The sequence below is a fragment of the Neophocaena asiaeorientalis genome, unplaced genomic scaffold (assembly GCF_003031525.2).
Source record: "Neophocaena asiaeorientalis asiaeorientalis breed wild unplaced genomic scaffold, Neophocaena_asiaeorientalis_V1.1 scaffold659, whole genome shotgun sequence".
Classification (NCBI taxonomy): Eukaryota; Metazoa; Chordata; class Mammalia; order Artiodactyla; family Phocoenidae; genus Neophocaena; species Neophocaena asiaeorientalis.
Window position 1 is genome coordinate 266,313 of NW_020173776.1, and position 20,946 is coordinate 287,258.

The 20,946-nt window shown below is 49.7% G+C and overlaps 1 protein-coding gene across 7 annotated transcripts in view; it reads right to left on the reverse strand.

Annotated features, from left to right (window-relative positions):
• The window catches only part of SEPTIN6 (septin 6), a 61,518-nt gene that overhangs the window by 3,000 nt on the left and 37,572 nt on the right, over positions 1-20,946 (reverse strand). For 5 of the 7 annotated variants that reach the window (XM_024751840.1, XM_024751841.1, XM_024751843.1 and 2 more), the window contains 6 exons: positions 15,569-15,665; positions 12,528-12,696; positions 9,797-9,929; positions 7,165-7,355; positions 4,918-4,962; positions 15-256 (listed from right to left, as the gene is read on the reverse strand). In XM_024751840.1, coding sequence (XP_024607608.1) covers positions 4,959-4,962; positions 7,165-7,355; positions 9,797-9,929; positions 12,528-12,696; positions 15,569-15,665 — 594 coding nt within the window. In that variant the 3' untranslated portion in view covers positions 15-256; positions 4,918-4,958. Of the gene's footprint in view, positions 1-14; positions 257-3,879; positions 4,980-7,164; positions 7,356-9,796; positions 9,930-12,527; positions 12,697-15,568; positions 15,666-20,946 lie in introns of those variants that run through there. The other 2 variants (XM_024751846.1, XM_024751842.1) reach the window with 2 other exon arrangements.

A 20,946-nucleotide genomic window follows, 5' to 3' on the forward strand; every position in this document is an offset into this window, starting at 1 on the left:
AGAAAGTAACCAAAAAAAAAAAAAAACCCTCAAAAATAAAAAAGAAGGTCATGGTCAGTGCCAGTGGGACTGTGAGGCAGAAATCAAAAGAAGAGGTGGGGCTTGAAGTGGAAGTACATGGCAGGGGCAGGGGACCCAGCTGCCTGGCGCTCCAAAGGAAAGCTGTCAGTTACAATAGGAACCTTGGCTTAAAAGGCTAAATGGAGTCCAGTCCAGCTGTAGCAGGGAATACTATTCAGTACACAGCCATGGATTACTGCAAAGGAAGGGCAGAGAAACGGCGTGTTAGCCACAGATCGTTGCCAGGTCACTCCAGCTCTCACTCTCTCACTGGCCAAACACCAAAGGCCACTGTGCCTCGTGGCCCTGACAGTGGAGGGCTCTCAACTTCAAAGGGGCTCCCAAAGCCACTATCTGATGGGCCCCATCATACAAATCAGGGCTGGAAGATTTTTAAAATACCAAATCCTTAGACTGGAGACAAAGTTAGGGACCTTCCAAGGCACACCTCTTTTCTCCTGTCCAACTGATAGTCTCACCTCTTCTTATTGTGGGGCACACGCAAAATACAGATTGAAACTCATCATCACATTCACCAAATAGACTGGAAGATTCAGAGCAAAACTGAAAACACTGATTCTTTGACCACTCAGTTTAGCAGTTTGTGACAGGGGATGATTATACCTGCTACTGGCCCTGCCTTATTGGGATGGTGTGGCGTCCTAAGGGAAATTACAGAGGAGATGCTGAGACACCTCATAACAATTCCCTAAGACACTAGGTTGGTACTAATATTCAGGTTTATTCTGCCTTCTGCATCTGTGGGGTACTCAGAATAACAGAGAGGGGAAATTTATACTTTCTTCAGCAGTCGTGTTGTCTGGGAAGGGCTGGCTGTAAGTAAACTCGTTCCAGGTTTTTAACACAGCTTGAGTGCAATGATTTTGAGTGAATCAAAACTGGAAAGGGCTGGGCTGACAGGCCAGGAGGAGAAGGCACCAAAGGATTCTCCTTCTGGAACCCTCTGAGAAGAGGCTGTGGCTCTCCTGTTGCGGGTTGAGGGACGGTTGGGGAAGCCAAGTGACTGCGGACTAATGGGGAAAGCCATGCTGACTGGTGCTCACCCAGCCATGGTGGATGCAGATACCTCAGGGGAACAAGCAGCAGCCAGAGCTGGAACAGGGAAGCTGGTGGTATAGAAGAGCAGGTGGGACCCCTGAACATGCTACAGCCCAGCAAAGATGGGAGTGGGGAGTGGCCGGCTGGGGGCGCTGGGAGGGGCACTGGGATGCAGGATGCATCTTTAAACCACGTGACTGATGGCTTCTTGACCAGAGGCCAGACGCCGTCCTCAGACTCTCGGGCTTCTATAAACCTTGGCAGGAAGAAAGGGGAGGGCACGGGTTCTGTGCCCACAGATGTGTTAAGGGGGAATTAGAGACAGGGAAGCCCAGCTCTGTTGCACAGGAAAAGGGCGTCTACAGGAAGCCCAAACTGAAAATGAAAACAGAAGTTGGGTTAATGAATGGATGGATTAATGTCAAAAAAAAAAAAAGGTTAGAAGAAAATGTCTTGATGACTAATGGATAAATTAGAATATAGCTGTGTTAGATGGTCTTAAGTCCTTATCGCACTGGCTTCTGGGAACATGCTTTCTCTCTCATTCACCCACACACCTCTGAGTGGCGACCACAGTGGCATTAGCTAGCAAAACAATTATCAACAGCCACAAGAATACTCCTCTCTTCTTAATTACTAGGTCCTGACTAGTGCCCCCCACCCAGACACCTTGTAGAGGAGTACCTTTAGCAAATCTCCAGGTGGCCTCGGGCCACGGCACAGCGCGCCAGGCTCTCAGCCACTGAGTGCCTCGCCCCATAGGGAAAGCAGAGGAGGTAGAGGTTTCACCTTCGGAGAGTCCCAGTCCACTACCTGGTACCCCTGGGGCAAGATCTGTTCGAGACGTGTCTGGGGGCAGTAACTGGGCTCTGCACTAGGGTCCGACCACAGTCACCTGAAAACCTGAACTATGGAGATCCATTATTGGTTTGTGTTCACACTGCACTTTGAACTTTCTCCCATTTAAACTTCATCCTTGGGACGCAAGTTTGACATATGAGGAGGCTGAGAAACACGGTGAGGCCAACGGACTTGCCTGAGGTCACAGAGAAAGAGTCACAACCAAGAGGCGCAGCGCCTGAATCCCTTGGCTGTTTGATCAAGACTCTTTCCTTCACGCCACAGTGCCCCTGAGAACTCCTTGCCTGTGGATCTAAGCCCCTGGTTATTTTTTACCTGAACACATTTATCTCATTAAATAAAGATACTGGGGAGGGACAGTTAAAAGCACATGCCGAGTATGTCTGTACAGTCACTTCCTCAGAGTGAATACATCCACACCTACACACACTCACGTGAATGGCAGTGTATACCAGGAACTAGGAGTTTTGCGTTCTTGTTCCTCGCTATGTGAGCCTTGGCAAGTCTCTTAAATTCCCCACTCCTCCATTTGTTCATCTTGTCAACTGAAGATTAGCCCTTCCTCCTCTACCTCACGGGACTGTTGTAATGTGAAAATGAGGTACCATACGGAAAAACACTTTGAATAGCATGAAAATGTAATACAAATGCTCAGCTCTATTTTTCTTCTTTGTCTACTTCCTAGGGGAAGAGAAACCTATAGAACACTGCAACAGCCTATGTCCTGGGCTGCATGGGAAGGCTGAAGTATTTTGATATGTGTGTACCGTCCGTGCACTGGGCACCCCCAACCAAGGGTCAAGGGGCCAGCAACCACTGAGACATAGCACCTGCAACTGTGTGCCGGTCACAGAGGAAAGATTTCTCTTGCAATTGCAGACAGCTGCCAGCAGTGCCTCAAGCCATTTCAAAACCAGCAAGGAACAGTAAGCCTCACTCTGCCTGCACTCTAGTTAATGAGGGGTGGCCTTTGTGATCCACCCCTGAAATGAGGGCTTTGGGGGATGGACGGGTTGCCTTTGCCGCTTTCAGACCCCAGGGAGCCAAGGCCTCCTTCCCCTGTTCGGTTTGGAACTGCTTTTGTGGTGTGTTGGCGAGGAGCATGCCAGAAAAAGCCAACCTACTCAGGGTCGGGGTTGGCTGTTCCCACTGTTTGCCAATTGCCTCTCACTTGTAAAGTATGGCTTTAATTATAGTTTTGCCAGGACTCATTTTAGCAATGGCCATCACCAATGATTTACTCTGGGAAAGCTGAACCAAATTGTGTCAAAGAGCATTAATTCGGGTTTCATTAACTGAAATCTAACTGAACAGGATGCAACTTTCCTGTTGTCCTCATTGAAAATGGGGTGGGGGGGGCCAAAGAAAATACACATGAACTGAGTGTCGGCCTCTGTGCTGGGCACTGGGACTGCAGCCACGGACAGACACTCTCAGAGTTGTGAGTCTTCCTAGGTGGAAACCTGCTGTTTCATTCAAGTCAGCTAACAGGGCTCCAAGACTTGCTTTTAAGCCAGACAATAAATCATTTCATTGTTCTTTTCGGGTTGTTTCCTTTGGCCCGATTTCACGGGCCTTATGTTTCAGAAGCCTCTATGGACTTCCTCTTCGGGATTTGCCTGAAAGTAGGATGTTTTGCCAGCTGCCCGAAGTCCCCAGGGCAGTAGCTACAGCAATTAGTTCGGTGACTAACAGCAGGCTCTCCGTTTAAATCATAGATTCCATGGGTGAGTGGGGAGAAGTCTCAATATTTTATAGTCCCTGACCCAAACAAACCAAATGTAAAAGGCATTTATGAGACAGCCGGGGTATTCTGAACACTGACTAGAAATTTTGTGTGAACGAACTGTTCATTTTGGGGGTGTGATAATGGTGGCGTTGTCGTTATTTATTTTTTTTAAGAGTCATGAGCTCTTAGAGATGCATGCTGAAGTATTTGCAAATGAAATGATATGGGTTTCGCTTTGCAGTAATCCAGTCGGTTTGGAGCAACAGATAAGACAGGATTGGCGTATGTTGACAGTTGTTTGGGGGCTGTGTTGTGGGTACGTGGGGCTGCATTGTACTGTCCTCTCTCTTCTTTCGTTCCTGCTTGAAAGTTTCTATGGTAAAGTTTAACAATGGTAATAAGCCTAATTATGTTAGATTTAAAATATTTATGTTCCTCCCCACTCACTACCTGAGCCCAGTTAAAAAGACAGAAGCAGCTTAATCATCGCTATAACCAACGTATAAACTATGTGACGCCAGGGGCTGCTGTATTCACTCCTGCAGACGCAACACCTAGCCCTGAGGAATCCATCTTACCAACGGTTACCTGCTTACCTACTTATCAAAGGTGTTCATGAAGCTGGTACTTGGAGAATTAAATATTCTATAATATCTGAGAACCTTCATTTTCTTCCACTTTTATTATAGTTTTGGGGGCCAAACGAAATTAGAGAACCTGAACCCCTCAGGTAAGAAACAGCCACCAGAGGGAAACAGAGAAGCAAGTTTCCGTTGGCTCAAAACATTCCCAAACCTGGGCGCCAAGGCTGACCGTGACGTTGCGGAACAGGGCTTGTGAACTCAACAGTTCCCCTCATCACAGCAGTTCAGTTAATTTTGAAAGTAATCATGAAGGCGCCTTTAGAAAAAAAATGGCCAAAATTGAAACTTCAAATATTGATCACAGGATCTACCTATGCTACCTGGCTGTTCTAGCAGCAAAAGTCTGAAAACACCCCACTTGTAATCAGGAAGGCAAACATTCCCACATGTATACTTGAAATCACACCAGCCTATTTTTTCATAATATAAGTCACAAGAGAATACCAGCTAGGACAATGAAGCAGCTTCTTTGATATTAGATACGTGTGTTGGGCAGGGGGTGGGATTTGGGGAGATGTGCTCTAGAAGCCACTGCCAGTTCTATTTAGAGTTAATAAAGCTTACCGGGACCCTGGGTCTCATGCAGCATGCAGCAAACAGCAGAGTTAACTGTAAAACAGTAAAAGCTGATGAAGATGGAGTGAGCTTGGGGAGAAATCAAATATTATGAATCAAACATAATATTATGCTGACACAAACAATGAAGAGTTAGAGGTCAAAGGAGATTAGGAGGAGTGGGGAGGGGAAGAAGGGAGGGTGTGCTGGTAGGGACCCCCGAAACACCGGTACTCTTTCTTAACCTCTTTAAGGGCAGCCAAAGGAAGTTCTCAGTATGTGACTCTATTAGATCCGATCACCATCTCTCAAGAAGAAATGCTTCTACCCCTACTTCCGCCCTCAACCCCTGCCGCCCCATCATCACCACGGGACAAGAGTGACACAGGTCTAATGATGGGTCTTCCAGAGGTTAGCCAACTGTTCAGGGAATTACATAAAAAGCCCACACCTGGGGCCACTTATATATCTGGAAATATGGAAGAGGACAGGCTGTTTTGTCAGGCTCTCTTGTTAATTGGAGATGCCTCGTGCCGGTGAGGTTTTCACTCATCTCAAAATTGGAAAAGGATGCCATCACCAACTCCAAGTATTCCTGGAGACTGGAGAGACCCCAATCCCTTATTGGGGTCCTCTGCCTGGGGGTGGGGTGGCAGTCAGTTAATTGAGGGCAACGGGGAGAAAGCCTGGTCTGGGAGGAACTTCCACTGAACAGCTCAATAGGGACTATTTATAGTTGAGTGTCAGTGGGGTCCCAACAAATGAATCTCCTAATTCCTGCCAGCAGGCTGTGAAACTGCCCCAGGGACTGAGTTAACAAACACCACAGGACTATGAAGGCCGGAAGACGAATTTAGACTTTTCTGATCTTAAAAATAGGAATCCATTCCTGCCGGTGCAACTAACACAAGTCAGTTAATATACAGTGTGCCCAAAGAGGCTTTTCTCGGGCTACCTGAACTTCATCTATCAGGTAAAAAGTTACCACAAAAAGTTAGTCTGTGACTTTGACACAGAGTGTGAGATTCAGTAACAAAAAATCTCTGGACTAATTGGTGAAAATACCCAAATTACACTTTTGAAAAAAGAATATTCATATGGCAAAACTGAGTGCCTTTAAATATAAGCTATTTTACTGTTGTATTTTATTGTTGGTGAAATGTTATACTGTTTTACCCTTAAGTGATAAGTCAGGCACAGAAGAAAGGATGTTTCCGCCTTCCGGCAAATATCCAATAGTTGAGTCCAGCAACAAGTGGCTAAGAACAGAAGGCAATGACCAGGGACATGTTTCAGATCCTCGGGCCGCTTTAGTAAGGACACTGCTTGACACTGCAAATGAGGGCTCCTCCGGTCACACTGCACAAACAACTAGAGCGCAAGGGACCACCGGATGTTTTCCTGGTGTTGTACAGGTCCCGTCGGAAATGCTTTTCTCTTCGCTGGTTCTGGGATAAGGGATGGATAACTTCAGCAAGCAAGGCCTGGGCTTGGGTCAGGGATACTGACCCACATGGTAACCAAGAGCTCATGCTATCCTGCCTCACCAAACGCCAGGGGAGACAGATGGATTGTACAGTCATCTCCGGCGTGGAGGATGGTGCCTGCAGAGGATACTAGCACCTGAGGGTTCCCCACCAAGTCCCCGGTACCCCAGGCTGGGAACAACAAAGCAGCCGAGAGGGAGGGACTGGAAGGGGTGAGAAATCAGGACCAGGTTGCAGCCTTCAGCGGCAGCACTTGAACCCTGTTGGCCGCAGCCGTGAGAACTGAGCGGGGGGGGGCGAGGGGGGGTCTCCAGGCACGGAGAGGTGAACCACCTTAGACCTAGGACAAGCGAGCAGAGGCCTGTGAGCTGGATCGGCTCCAGCCTCCCGGGGGAAAGAGGGTGCCCAGAGGCTCCTGCTACCCTCTCTCTGCACTTCTTTCTGTTCATCTCTTTCCTGTAACTTTGCAGCTTCTCATTGTTTCCTCCCTTCTTTTTTCTCCTGTCTCACATTCCTTTTGCTTTTCCTCCCCCTTTCCCCCCCTCTCCTCCTACCTTGAGTTTGCAGCGTTTTCCCAAGCGGGCCGAGCAGAGGGGCTGGGCCTCCGGGGCCACACACCGCCCTCCCCTACTCTCAGCTCCCCAAACTCAGGGAATCCGAAGGTCCAGTGGGGACACCGAGATCAGCCCACAGCTGGCCTCGGTCACCGCCCTGAGGGGATGAGCAGGAGGGGAGAGAGGCCCTCGCCCCAGAGTAGCCCACTACTTACTTCTTCTTCTCTTTGTCTCTTTTCAGAGTCTGTGAGCCTCCAGCCTGGGAGCCCTGGGACTGGAGCAGCTCGGCTGCCGTCTTTCTCTGTTTGAAAGCGTTCACTTCATCATCCAGGGATTTCTTCTTATCCTCCAGCTTCTTCTTCTCGTCCTGGTGTAGTTTCTTCAGACGGTCAAACTTCTCATGCAGCTGGCAGGGAAGCACAGGGAGTTTGGGGAGGCCCCCTGGGAGCAATGATGAGCCATTTCTGCCAGGGACGGCTATGATGGCACCAAAGGGCACCATGTTCTGGATAGTTCCCTTCTGCCATCTTACCTCTGTGTTTCTGCTGCGGAATATGGTCAGGGAACCGTGCATTCTGCTTAATCAAGCATTTTATTTAAAAGAGTCCCCAGAGTTACTACATATGGATAAAAATAACATCAATGATAATATAGAACATTTACTGAGTGCTTATTATAGGCCAGGCACTGACTTTTATAAGCACTTTATATGTATTAGCTCATTTAACCATCACAACCGCCCTATGAGGTAGATTCTGTTATTGTCTGCATTTTATAAGGAAATAGAAGGTATGAGAAGTTAAGGAGTTTGCCCAAGGTCAACTCATTCTTTTTATTTATTTATTTATTTATTTTTGGCTGCATTGGGTCTTCCTTGCTGCGCGCAGGCTTTCTCTAGTTGCGGCGAGCGGGGGCTATTCTTCGCTGCAGTACGCGGGCTTCTCATTGCGGTGGCTTCTCTTGTTGCGGAGCACGGGCTCTAGGTGCGCGGGCTCAGTAGTTGTGGCCCGCGGGCTGTAGAGCGCAGGCTCAGTAGTTGTGGCACACGGGCTTAGTTACTCTGTGGCATGTGGGATCTTCCCGGACCAAGGATGGAACCCTGTCCCCTGCCCTGCATCGGCAGGCGGATTCTTAACCACTGCGCCACCAGGGAAGTCCTTCAACTCATTCTTTAGATGATTAAATAATGACATCTCTCTCAATATGAAAGGGGTCCCTGCCTTTTCTTATTCCCTCCAATCAGGGAGATCATGGGGAGTTGCGGAGAAAATTTCAGCAGTGCCGAAGCTGGTCAAAGACAAGACTTGTTCTCGGACATGGAAGGAGATAAAAGAATTTTAGAAAATGGGATGATTGCGGAAACCTCAGCTTTGATCAAGGGGAGGCTTAACTAGCCCTGAATAGAGCCAGAGACCCAAAGGAGAAGAGCAAGAATATTCTGGCATGCCACTGTGATAAGTGGATCAGAGAGCTAGGGGTGTAGGTGGTAACAAACTAGAATGTGATAAACTACCCTGAATAGTAAGAGCGGCCCAAGCATCATTTCACTTTCTTTTGAGGATTCAGGAGGGAATGGAGGGTTCTGCAGCACTCACAGTACACTGTGAAGGAGGTCACGTGTCCTCCAGGTATCTGGGACTGTCACTGAGTAAGGGGTGGTGGATGACAGACCTGCTGTGTAAACCAGCTTTTGCTAGTCACTTGGGGCAGGCTGGTGGTGGAAGCTCTGCTGATCAGTTGCTTTCGCCTGGCTTTTGTTCACTGGCCTTTCATTCATTTTCTTTATCGTTGAGATCCCCTCACCTGTCTTCCTAAAAGTACTGGGTGATATTATTCTTTTGAAAAGTGAAACTGAAATGAAGTCAGTTCTCTTGCCATGGGCTTTGGCAATAACACCGGACAGCAGATTAAAAGAGGAAGAGGCTTGGGAAGTAATTAAGTGCTTCCTTTCTTTATGGGTTTCGAGGCCCAGAGAGCTGAAGCAGTTGCTGACGTGACCAAAACTGTGGCCGAGGCCAATTAATCTGGCAGCAGTAGGGGAATCGGTAGTGGGACCTTGGAGGCAAGGCAATGGTTAGAGGGCTAAATGCACTCTACTCTATTAGTCACGGCTTAAGTAATGAAAACTCCAGATAGACCATCAAGCCTTAGTTTAAAGACTTGCTAGAGCCGCACAAATGTTTCTTTAATGCTAGCATGAAATGGAATAGAATGTTCAAGTGGATGGGGAAATGCAGCAGCTGTCACTGGTTTAGGATTCAGCAAGGTACCTAGGACTCCCCGGGACCATCTTTCCTCATGGCCCTCAGGGCAAGCAGGATGGAGCAGGACTGCGAAGAAAGTGATCAACTGTCCCTACTGGGCTCCGAACTCCCAGAAAGGGTGGGGGTGGGGGGGAAATATCAGCCCGCCCCCGACCTCGAGGGGCTAGGTCAGGTCTTGACTCTTGAGTGGCGCTGCCCGATAGAACTTTCTGTGGCATGAGGGTTGAGCATTTGAAATGTGGCTAATGCAACTTATAAACTGAGTTTTAAACTGTACTTAATTTCAATTCATTTAAATTTAAATAGCTACATGGGCTAGCAGCTACCATATGGGACAGTGCGGCTCTAGTGAACTAAGTAACAGAGAATGAGAAAACATCCCGACCTTGGGGAATGAGGGATGGAGAAGACACAGATCTCACAGCCTCCTCTGTGCCAGCCAAGGCACGGTGACAGATGCTGCGCCCCGTTCCTGCCCGGAGGCCGCAAGACTCCCCCAGCTGCTCTCTTGGGGCAGGAACCCCTGTCTTGCCCAAGTTCAGCCTCCTTTTCCTTCCCACCTGGCACGCAGGCTCACATTTACCTCTTTTTCTGCCTCTTTAAGTTCAGCTTCTTTCTCTTTGACTCTCTGGACGAACATCTGTCTCATCTCCTCTTCTTTTTTCTGGAGCTCCCCTAGGAACTCATTCCTTTTGGCCTCATACGTCTCCTGTAAGCTGCGAACATGGTCAGGTTAATTCCCCTGCCTTTGGAATGGCTCCTGTTCACTGAAAACTGGGCCCAGTGATCCTCCCTGGGTTCTCCCACCCTCTCTTCCTCAATTCTGTGGGACGTGCAAAAGCAGAAGCATACAGCTATGGGCACCTGGACTGGCACGTGACAGCAGGGTCACGGGGTGCTGCGGGGTTATGGGGCCACCCCAGTGAACCCGAGAGATATCTGAAACTGATCACATTGATGGACGATTTCAACAAACACTTGATGAGACTCCACCACGTGCTGGACACAGAAATAAGTGATACTATGCTAGTTACTCAGTATCTAGAGCCAACAGCCACTGTGCCTGCCAAGGAACTCACAGTCTAGTGGGAGATGCCTGGGTTAAGTCTCCCTGCCCCCGGCCTGGACTTAGTTTTAAAGAAATAGGAGTTAGCCTGGTGAACAGGAAGAGGATGTGTGCTCCAAAGAGGGGAGCCTGTGGAAGGGCACATGTGGAGAAGGAATGGCACATCTGGCTGGAGTAGTGGGAGATGAGGTTCCTGAATGTGGCAGGAGAGAGCAGGCATTGGATGCCATGTTAAGACTTAGATGTTTTAAGCAGGGCTGACTTGATACAGTTTGAAAATGGGAAAGACCGCTCTGGGCACTGTGTGAAGGACGGACTTTCCAACAATCCAAGTAAGAAATGACAGGATCTTAATTAACGTCAAGGGCTGGGAAGGAATGTGGGAATGGGAGACAAGCGAGGGAAGCAGAACTCCCAGGACTTGGGAGGAGTCAAAGATGATTCTGGTTTTTCGACCTGGGCAACCAGATGGATGGTGGTGCCATGTACTACGACAGGGAACACTGGAGAAGGAGTACGTTTAAGGAGATGAATTAAATTTGAGACAGCTTGAGTTTCAGGTACATCCTCTATGGGACAGCCAAGTGAAAATATCCAGTAAGCAGTGGGATCACTGGGTTTGGAGCTCAAAAGTAAGATGTTAGCTTAGGAGTAATCTATTTCTAGGTGGTAATTAGGGCTGTGAGAGTAGAACGAACCAGCTGCAAAGAACATAGAGAGTGAAAAGAGCAGAGGCCATCAGAAAGAACGGGGAAAGGAAGAAGCTGAACAAAATGAACCTGTCGATGAGGCTTTGAAGGAGTAGCAGCGCACGCGACAGGACTGAAACCAGCCAGACCAGTGCTAGAAAAGCCAACGGCAGAGAGAATTTCGGGAAGGAGGCAGAGGGGACGAGTATCAAATGCTATGTTGAGACTACAAAAAGATGGGACTCAGAGGCCACAGTGGAATTGGCCGTGAGTATGTGACTGCTGACCTTGGAGAGAGGCGTCTGCATTCAGTGGTGCAGTGGAGGCGGAAGCCAGTAAATACGGAACAATTCTTTCCCCTTCCCATCACAGCCAAACTCCTTGACAGGGCGGAGGCTGGTGACGAGGAGCAGGGTGAGGGAGAGTTTCTTTAGGATGAGAATGTCTGCCTGCAACATGGAAAGGAGCCAGCAGAGAAAACGTGCAGAGGGCAAAAACGTGGGAAACGGTGGTAGTCAGGATGGAGCCGACCTAGGAGGGGAGGAGACTAGACGACACCTCTTCCCCCGCAGGTGCAGATTAAAGCTGTCGGAAGGGAAGGAGGGAGAAAGCAAAGGCAACGCCCACTAGAGAGACCAGCATGTTTTCCTCCAACTCCAGGGGCTCCGGCAGCCCCTGTCCATGAAAGGGGCGTTCACTCGCCCCTCCAGAACCAGGCATCCCCAAAGGAATGGCTATGCTTTGCCCCCAGGTTGGCTTTCTGCTGTGAACAAGTACTGTGGGATCTCAGAGGCCATTTGAAGGCCATCTTATCCCACGAGCATCCCCCTAACTTGCTTATCGAGGCCTGACAGCTCCTGAAAGGGGACCTGAGCTCCAATAAAGGACACCACGTGGTAATTTACAATGTGGGGCTTACGTCACACATCATGCATCTAGATCAAACACTTAAACATATAGCTCCCATCAGCATAGTTATTTGAAAGCATTTGAAGCAATGTTTTCAAAAACATTCCTCTTCTCTGAAAGCATCTTCGATTCTGACTTGAAATGTCAATGATTATTAACATCCTGTGGTCAAAACAAAACTTGCCCTTGAACACAAACACTAAGGACAGCGACTGAAGAGCCAGAAGTTCATCAACACTTGTGCAATGACTGCTGCCTGGTCCTATCTGGTTTTGATAACAGGGAGGGGGCTAGAGAACAGACTGGAAACCCGACGGAGCAGAAGGAGCCTGATGTAGAAAGTAGGGCAGTGGCCAGACACAAACTGCCACGTGGCGGAACAAGGCCCGGGCTCAGGGCTCGCAGCTGCCGTGTGAATGCTTGTGGCGGCGATACAACCGGCCTTGCCCATCCCCTGGCCTCCTCCCTGCCCCCACCCTTATAAGCAGGACAGCAATGCTTACCAAGCCCGTCCTGCCACAGCTCCCCCTGGCAGGTGTACCAAGGCAGAGAAGGGACGGGCAAGTGGAAGTGGCGAGCGACTTAGCCCTGTGGCTCCAGGTCTGGGCACCCGTGTCTCACCTCCCCTGTGAATTCTCCAGGGCGAGGACCTGAAGGGTTTGCTGTCGGGGTCGGTGTCCTTAAAGCCCATCTCCTCCAGCTTACAGCGGCGGTACAGCTCATAGTGCCGGCTGTGGGTCTGCTCCCGGAGGTCCTCCATGTTGACCCGGATCAGCATCTCCCGCAGCTTCACAAAGTCGCAGTGGGCTTCATTTTCAACTGCACAGCAGTGGTTGGGGTATTGGAAAGGAAGGTCACAAGAAGCAGAAACGGACAAAATGAGACGGGAAATGTCTAACAGTGACATCGCCTTTCAATCTGTGTATATAGAGCTCGCAATTTTGCCTCCTAATTGGCTTTTCTACTAAAAAGGCAAATGAAAAGTTACAAGAATGACAGTAATGGAAAACTGCAATACCGTAAAAATATCTAAGAAGACATTCATTAGCACCTCAACCCAAATTCACCCATCAGACATTCACAGGAATGTTTGCTCCGCACCACTTTTAGGACGATGGCAAATGCACATTCAACCATCCATCTGATAAATACTTGCAGAATTTCTGTTCCCAGGATTGTGTGAGGCACTGGAAATTCAAAAACATGGAGTCTTGCCTGTAGGAGCTTCCAGTTTAGTGGAAGAACATGATACAATGCAAAAATTACCAACATGGAGGTATATAGCCAAGGTGCAACAAAAACCCAGAAAAGCCCGGGGGCCTGAGAACTCCAGGGAGAGTGAAGGCTTCAACAAAGAGATGACAGACCCCTAAGATGACTCTTGAAGGAAGGCTAGGAATTAATCAGGCAGATAAGGGACTCATCCTTGCAAGATCTCAATGAGGTCAGGCAAGGTTACACAACTAGAAGTCGCAGGGTTAGGATTGCAATCCAGGTCCTCTAAAGGAGAGACAAAGGCTATGACCAGGCGCCAAAGTCCAAAGAATAAGGGAGAAGAACTAGGACATCAATAGATGACAGTGACAAGGAGGGATGTGGACCACAGGTGTGGCCCATTTGTATGGTAGAAGCTTCAAAGGAGGTGTTTTTAGAGGGTGGATAATGGCCTGATGGCAGCAATGATGACCAGGACAGAGTGGGCCCCACTTTCCAGCCTGAGTGAACAAGCTCCCTCCTCAAAAGAGTGTGGCAAAGGTCTGCGTTTGGGGCAGTGGCCAAGAAGGACAGAGGTGTGGACTCGATCCCAGCAAGGGGACTTCGGGTCATGAGCAGTGCTCTGGCACGTGTCTCCGGGCATGGCTCCACCTTGCTGGAATGGAGAGATGTGGCCTGACCACATGGGGACAGTAGCATCTGAGATGATGAACAGGCACAGTCACCCCAGATTCTGTCTCATGGGTCTGGGAGAAGGTTGTGGGGACAGGGAGGGACACGGGGATGACAGGGTGGGGCAGGGTTGCAGCATATTGCATTGCGGTCATCAGAGCAATCTTTCCAAAGCCCAAATCAGCTCACATAACCCCTTTGCCTAAGACACATTGCCTCTGGGAGAAAGCCCCTCGCTGTCATAGAACATATCAGCGTTAAGTCAGACAACTCCTCAGGACAATCTCCTCCTCCATCCCTGGAGAGTGGTCCCTGATGGCCAGTCACAAGGAGTGACTCCAAGGCCCTGCAAGGCCCAGACAATGCATGGCTTGTCTCACTCAAACAGAACCACGAACTCCGACTTACAAGAAACACTTGGAAAACCCCCTTTGTTGGTTGGGTGTGGGGTGGTCTGAATCCGAGTATGTCATTGGGACCACGTCTGCTAGCTTCTCCTCATTTCACCTCAGGTTCCTGTCTCTCAGACTCCAAAATTCACTCCCAGGGTGGGACTGTTGGTCCAGAAAGCATTTGCAAATGTTCTGGGAGGAGCATCCCCAGACCCAAATGGTAGAGAAGACCAAAACCTAGCATGGTTCTGATGACCAGCGTTGTCCTTACCCGCGGCAAAGCCAGCTATCGCCGGAGGATGTCTGGCGTGCCCCAGAGCCTGCCAGCCCTTGATGTGATGTGGACAACTTCCCACCAGCTTCTGGTTGTTTGCTCAGTGGCCGGAATGAGTTTACAGTAAACCAGCCACCCTCTCACACACGGTGCCCCTGCCGTCTGCCACCCAGCGTATGGCTGGAGACTCGGAGGACCAGACACCTCGTACACCCATGGCAATGTCCTGGGCCTTATCCACTGAACTGACTAGTACCACATAATATGTGTCAGGCAGACCACAAAAGGAAATTTCCTGAGCCCGTAGGCAATACGTCTGTTTTTAATTTGCAAAATAATCATACATACAAAAGAGTGCTTGAAATGTACAATTTAAAGGTTTAAAAAAAAAAAAAGAAGAACACCGATGTATCCATGGCCCAGGTGAAACGTTACCAGGGCCCTAGAAGTCCCTTTGAGTCCCTGATCTCATGCCTCTCCTTCCCTGCAACAAGACTTAACCACTAGCCTGAGTTGGGGATTTATCCTTCCTTTGGTTTTCTTTATAGTTTTACCACTTATGCATGAATTCCTAAAGTTTAGTTTTATCTACTTTTGGAATCCATATAAATGGAATCATACGGCCTGTCTTCTATGATTTACTCAGCTCAGTGTTATGTTTCTGAGATGCATTGCTGTAGATGTAACTAAAGTCCATCCATTTTCGTTGCTGAATAATATTGCATTATTTGAACATTCCACAATTCTCCCAATCTATTTTTAATGGCCGTCTGGCTTGTTTCTAATTATTTGCTATTATGAGCAGTGCTGCTGTGGACACTGCTGTCAGTCTCCTGGTACACTCAGGCGAGTACACGTGCTTTCTCACACACTCTTTCCTACCCTACTCCAAGTACATTCATTTTTGTTTTAAGAATGCTTTCTCCATTACAGACGAAGAGAGCCTGCTCACCGCAGAGAATCCAGGTGTGGAGCCAGAGTTTGCCTGCTGGCAACACCTACGGATGTTTGAGGCCCAAGCTGAATGAGTAGAGACTGGGGACAAGTTAGGGACTGGTCACACAGGGGCTGAGGACAAGCAAAGAGACAGACAGAAGGGGATCCCTGAGCGCAGCCCCCCTCCTGGAGATTCACTCACCCTGCACCGTGCCCCAGGGATACTGCCGCACCTTCACCATCTTGTTCCCTATCTTCAGTTCTTCTGTGCTGCCAATGACAGCAAACGGCAGGTGGGCCTGGAACGGGAGGCAGACAAAAGCTCGGAACTCCGAGGAAAGGCACTGAGCAAGCCCCAGTTCAGCTGCTGGTCATCGCAGCGCTCCAGCTGCAGTGTCCCTCACTGTCGCCATTATCAAGAGACCTTTCTTAAGCTCCCGAGCTGTGTAGGGAGAATAGGCCTAGTCCAAGCTCCTGCTGTTCAGAAATTCACAATCGAAGGTAACAAGGACACGGCCGAGTGCGTAGGGAACAGAGACAGTAAGTAAGCAGAATAATAAGCAGATACACAGATCAGCCAGCTGGTCAGTCTTCACAGTTGCCGAGGGGAAGAGCCTTTGGAGCGCAGGTGAGTGGGATGAGGGGGGCTATGTGTGGAGAGAGACTAAAGGAGAACCAAGGGGCTGGGATCACTGCCCCCCCTTCCCGGCGTGTGACAGCGCCGAGAATAGGCACATACAGAGACCACACTGCTGACTGAGATGGACGCTCCTTCCCCAGAGCAAGAGCTCGCATTGAGCTCTTGAGCCTAGAAGTCAAGTCCCCAAGCATTTACCCACGTGCCCATCCCTGTGCGGGGTTCTGTGTCAGGGGCTGTACGGGAAGCAAAAGGAGTAGAAGACACACTCTCTCGCCCTCGGAGAGCTTACACTCTGGTTGGGGAAGACTGAATTACGTACCCCAAATCACATAAGACAGAATATGCCCAAGGGCTCAAGTGTATGGTCTGGTGCCCTGTACACAGTAGGTGCTTAATAAATACTCCTTGAATGGCAGTGGCACGACCACAGAATAGCAGAGGAAAGAAAAGTACAAAAGCTTGCAGGGGAGGGGGGTAACAAGGAGCGAGGCCTGGAGAAGAGGCAGCCACCCCCATCTGGTAGCGTGGGACCTGGGACACCGGCACTGCACCCCATTCCACAGGGAGCCAGCCAGGTTAGAAGTCTGAGTCACCACCGGCCAAATGGAAGCACTGAATAAATACTGTTTACAAACCAGGTGATCCTGGGTGGAGTTTTAGCCAAAAGGGCTTTACAGAGAAGGCACAAGTCCACTGGAACAAGCTTTCTTAGCCTGCTTGGAGAAACAGGCTTCAATCTCAGATATTCTGACCCACTTGCTCACTCATCCAGTCTACAAATATTTACTGAGCTCCTACTATGTGCCAGGCATTAAGAAGAATACAACTCCGAAAAAGCTCAGAGCCTGCCCCTGGCAAGTGCACAGTGTGGTAAGGGAAAGACGCACCAACAGTGATAATACAGTCAAGGTCCAGACTATGAACAGAGGCTTGAGGGCTGGAGGAACTCAGAGGAAGGAGAAGCTAATTCCGTGGGAAGTCAAAGCAGGCTTCACAGAGTAGGTAGTAGCAATCGTACTAACGGGATTGGGAGCTATGGACCTGACATTAGCAGCAGCTCTGTTTCCCACGTACCAGGTGCTCTACGTTGCATTATCTCACTGAATCTTTACAACACTAGGAGGTAGGTATTCTTATTATCCCCATTTTATAGAAGAGGAAACTGAAGTCCGGAAGGGCTAAATGACTTGCCAGCAGCCACACCGCAGTAAGAGGCAGAGCTAAGGGCGGAATCCAGGTCTCTCTGACTTCAAAGCCCACCCCTGCTGGTCTACCACTCCCTTTTGGGGGGTTCGAGCAGCAGATTAGGGGAACACTCTAAACCCTGGGGGTGAACTGGCCATGCAAGGCCAGATTGTAAGAGGCAGTTGAAATCTGATCTCACAGCCAATCCTTCCTTTCCATTCTCCTCTAACTCTGCACCCCAAGAATGTTCTTCAGAGTGGAGGAACACAGGCGTTAGTCAGGAGCTCAGCCCCAGGACACCTGCTAACCCCCCGAGGTGCCTGGCCATCCAGCTGAAGGAGCTCCCCCTTCACCCCCTCTCAGCTGCTCTCCAATGATCATCTCAGGTGTTCCCACTTCAATGACTGTCCCCGAAGTGCGGACAGAGGACAGAGGGAAAGATGAGGTTATGGATATGGAAGATGGGTGATGGGTGGAGGTGGGAAATGTTTCATCAGTCCCAGTAGGGGACCGATCACGAGGGTCATTGGGCGTGCGACATATAGAGCATGGGATGGGGGGCAATGAAATCCTGAAAACTCTGCCTAAGTGCCAGAGCATCTGTGACCTCTGCCAGCTGGCTTTGCAGGGGGGGGGTCATCTGGACACAACTCATTCCCCCTCAGAGACCCAAGACACATCGGGAGCCTCAAATCCACCCCCAAACACTCTCAAGGAAAAGGCTGCCCCTCCCGCAGACAGCCCAAAGCTTCAGTCACACGAAGGGGCAGCCATGGCAGAGGGCGAGACCGAGGGAGGAGATGTTGCATCATTCTCACGCATCCTGGGCTCTCGGCTGAAAGTGATGGAGGAGGAGGGCATGTGAAGTGGGAAGTACTTCTCTGGGCTTAAGAGCAAAAAAAGAAAACAAAATCCAAGACGAGAATAAAGGCATTAAAAAAAAAAAAATGTCAGTATTCCCTTGGGACTGTTATTTTTATCTCCAAAAGACATTGTTAGTTAGAATGCCAGGGTCACTTACTTTCCCTCCTCCTTAAACTGCTGTCATTTTATCCCTCCCCACTCTAAAACACACAGCCCCTGCCACGGCAGCTCCAGAGGGCTCCCGAGGCCTCCCACACACACTCCTTTGCAACTGGCATCAAAGTCTGTCCTGATAAGTATATGCAAGGATATCATTTCCAAGTGCTCCCAGGCAGATTTCATTTGATTCTACTACACGCTTACAGGGCGGTTAGTATAAACCCCATTCGTGATTTGGAAAACTGGTGCAGAGAAAAGTTAACCGAGTTGCCCAGGTCCCTAAGTCCCGTGCCCAGATCTTCCCAGGGAGCAGTGAGGACACCGCGCTGTAGCTGCCAGCCTCTCCCAACCACCCAGGGCTGGAAGTCAGCTCAGCTTTAACCATGCTGCTCTTGAGACACTGATGGCTCTGAAAACCAGAATAGAGTCGAGCAGAGCAGGGAAAAGGTAAACCCTCCAACCAACCCCACCCTCCAGGGCTGATACTCTGTATGTGTGGGCCCAGGGAGGAGAGGGAAGATGCAAGATGGCGCAGCTGCTGAAACCTGGACAGGTTCCTAAGGGGACTCCGTTTTACCCTCTCTCGCCCAAGAGACCTCGGATGCCCCAGTCTCAGAAAACTCCACCAGGAGATAGTCCCAAGCCTCCTCCCGGGAGTCTGTTCCCAGACTCACTACCTTTGCAGCCTCATATGTACCTTAAATTCCTCTCGGTACATTTTAAAGTGTTTGATGATCCAACTGGCATGATTATTGTATTCTGGTTCCACGACACCCATTCTACTAGGGAGGTTAGATGACCATCCCCCTAAGCCTCGTGAAATAGAGTGTCAGGACCACTGTTTATCTCTCATCTGGTAATACCCCGAGTGGGTGTGGTTTCCTCCCAGGGGGACAGTATTTCCCAGTCGTTCTGCCAGTTATGCTGGCCTCCATTCTAGGCTCCTACCGGTGACCGAGAATTGTCTGATTCTCTCAAGTCAACCCTCGGTGGTGATGCCCACAGAAGTATGTGCCAACAATGGAAACGGCACTGCTGCCTCAGGAGACAGGCTTGTGCCTATGGGTCTCCCTGTGACCCTCCCGGTCACCCATGCGCTCTCACTGGGCCCAAATGCCTTTGCGGGGGCCAAACCCAAGACCTCATAGGCAGTCAACTGACTGAGCCGAGTCGAGTAACTGGGCCTAGTCCCTGGTCCCTGGCCATGATCTGAAGCATTCAAAGAACAACATTCGATCTGAACCACATAGCAATTTTAAGCATTAAAATCTACAACCTTGAGAGCTCTCCGAGCATAGGTGGAAAGGAGCACGCAACAAGACCTCTCCCTCCCTTCTCTTTCGCCTCAAGCTGAAATAAGGGTTTTCAGAGCCACCCAGAAGCCCAGGGGAAGGCTAGACCTCACGACTCTCATTTCCTGCCATGAAAATCCCTAGTGGGGAGCTGCAGGATGACTGGGGGCTCTTCTGCACTTGGGCAAGAGGCTTCTTCCCCTCTTCCAATCCAGTTCCCATGACAACTGGCTGGGGTGGCCGAGGCTGTGAGGCTGGAGTCAAATTCAGAATTGAGAGGCCAGCACCCATTCCTCCTACCAGCCAAGCCCGGCTCTCCGATGGTGCAGCTTCATATGCACGGCTTGTCCGAAGACCCAGTTTGACACAGTTGCTCCAGTGGCAGGCAGGCTCAGCAATCCTGTGTATGTATTTTATAGCAGCAACTCCCCACCCTTCCCCCATCACGACACACGTAACACACAGCGTTCACATGCACGCCCCCTCCCGTGCACATGCCCAGTCCAGGCACGCTAGCTGTGAGCCACCCGTCTTTCCCACTCAAAAAAGCCTGGGGGAACGCAAGGGAATGAGTGCTGAGTGACGCTGTTATAGGGCTAACCCGGAATCCACTCAAATTTAGTTTTTCAAAGTGAAACACTGGACTAATGTAAGAAAGGACCCAGAACCCCTTCACAGCCAAAACAGCATGGTTGAGGACTGCTGCTTCGTAGCACGGGAAGTTTCTGACCTTGAGGCCAAGGCTGCCCGAGCTCCAAGCAAGGGCCCAGAGCTAAGTCGAGAGCAGAGCCCAACGTGATTGCCACTCCTGACCCACAATGCAGCCAGAGGTCGTTTTGTGTGATGCCCTGAGATTGCTGAGGACTCTTCGCCCCATCTGTCCTTAGCAAAGCAAACCACAAGCCTGAAAGCTGCCTAGTGACTTATGGAATCCACGTTCAGAAGGTATCTATGGGGCCTGCTGTTCTGAGCTGACCAGGCGCTTCCAGACATCAGTGCCTGGTGACGCTTCTCTCTAGGCTCCAATTTTCTTGCAGACTAGGCACCCTTTCAGGTTTTCTCATCATGACAGAAGCTAGTTTCCATCAAAACGCCCTGACTGCGGGAGAGGATAAACACTAATCTTTTTTTTTTAGTTTTTTAATGCTCATGACCGGTCAGAGAGGCTACAACTCCACCTCCCACAATCCACACAGCTCTACCCTTGGGCCAGATTTCTGTCAAAGATGATGAGGGACCTCTCATCACAAACATATCTCGGGTGTATTGATGGGCAGGAAGTCAGGCGAGACAGTGACTTGCTGCCCCGCTATGCTAATTTGTTGGCCGATTCATAGGAGGTGGCAGCTGACGCTCTAATGATAACTTAGGGGGTGGCGGCAGCAGGAACGTTTTCTAAAAATGGCTTTTATTACAAGGCATTCCTGAGTTTGGCTATAC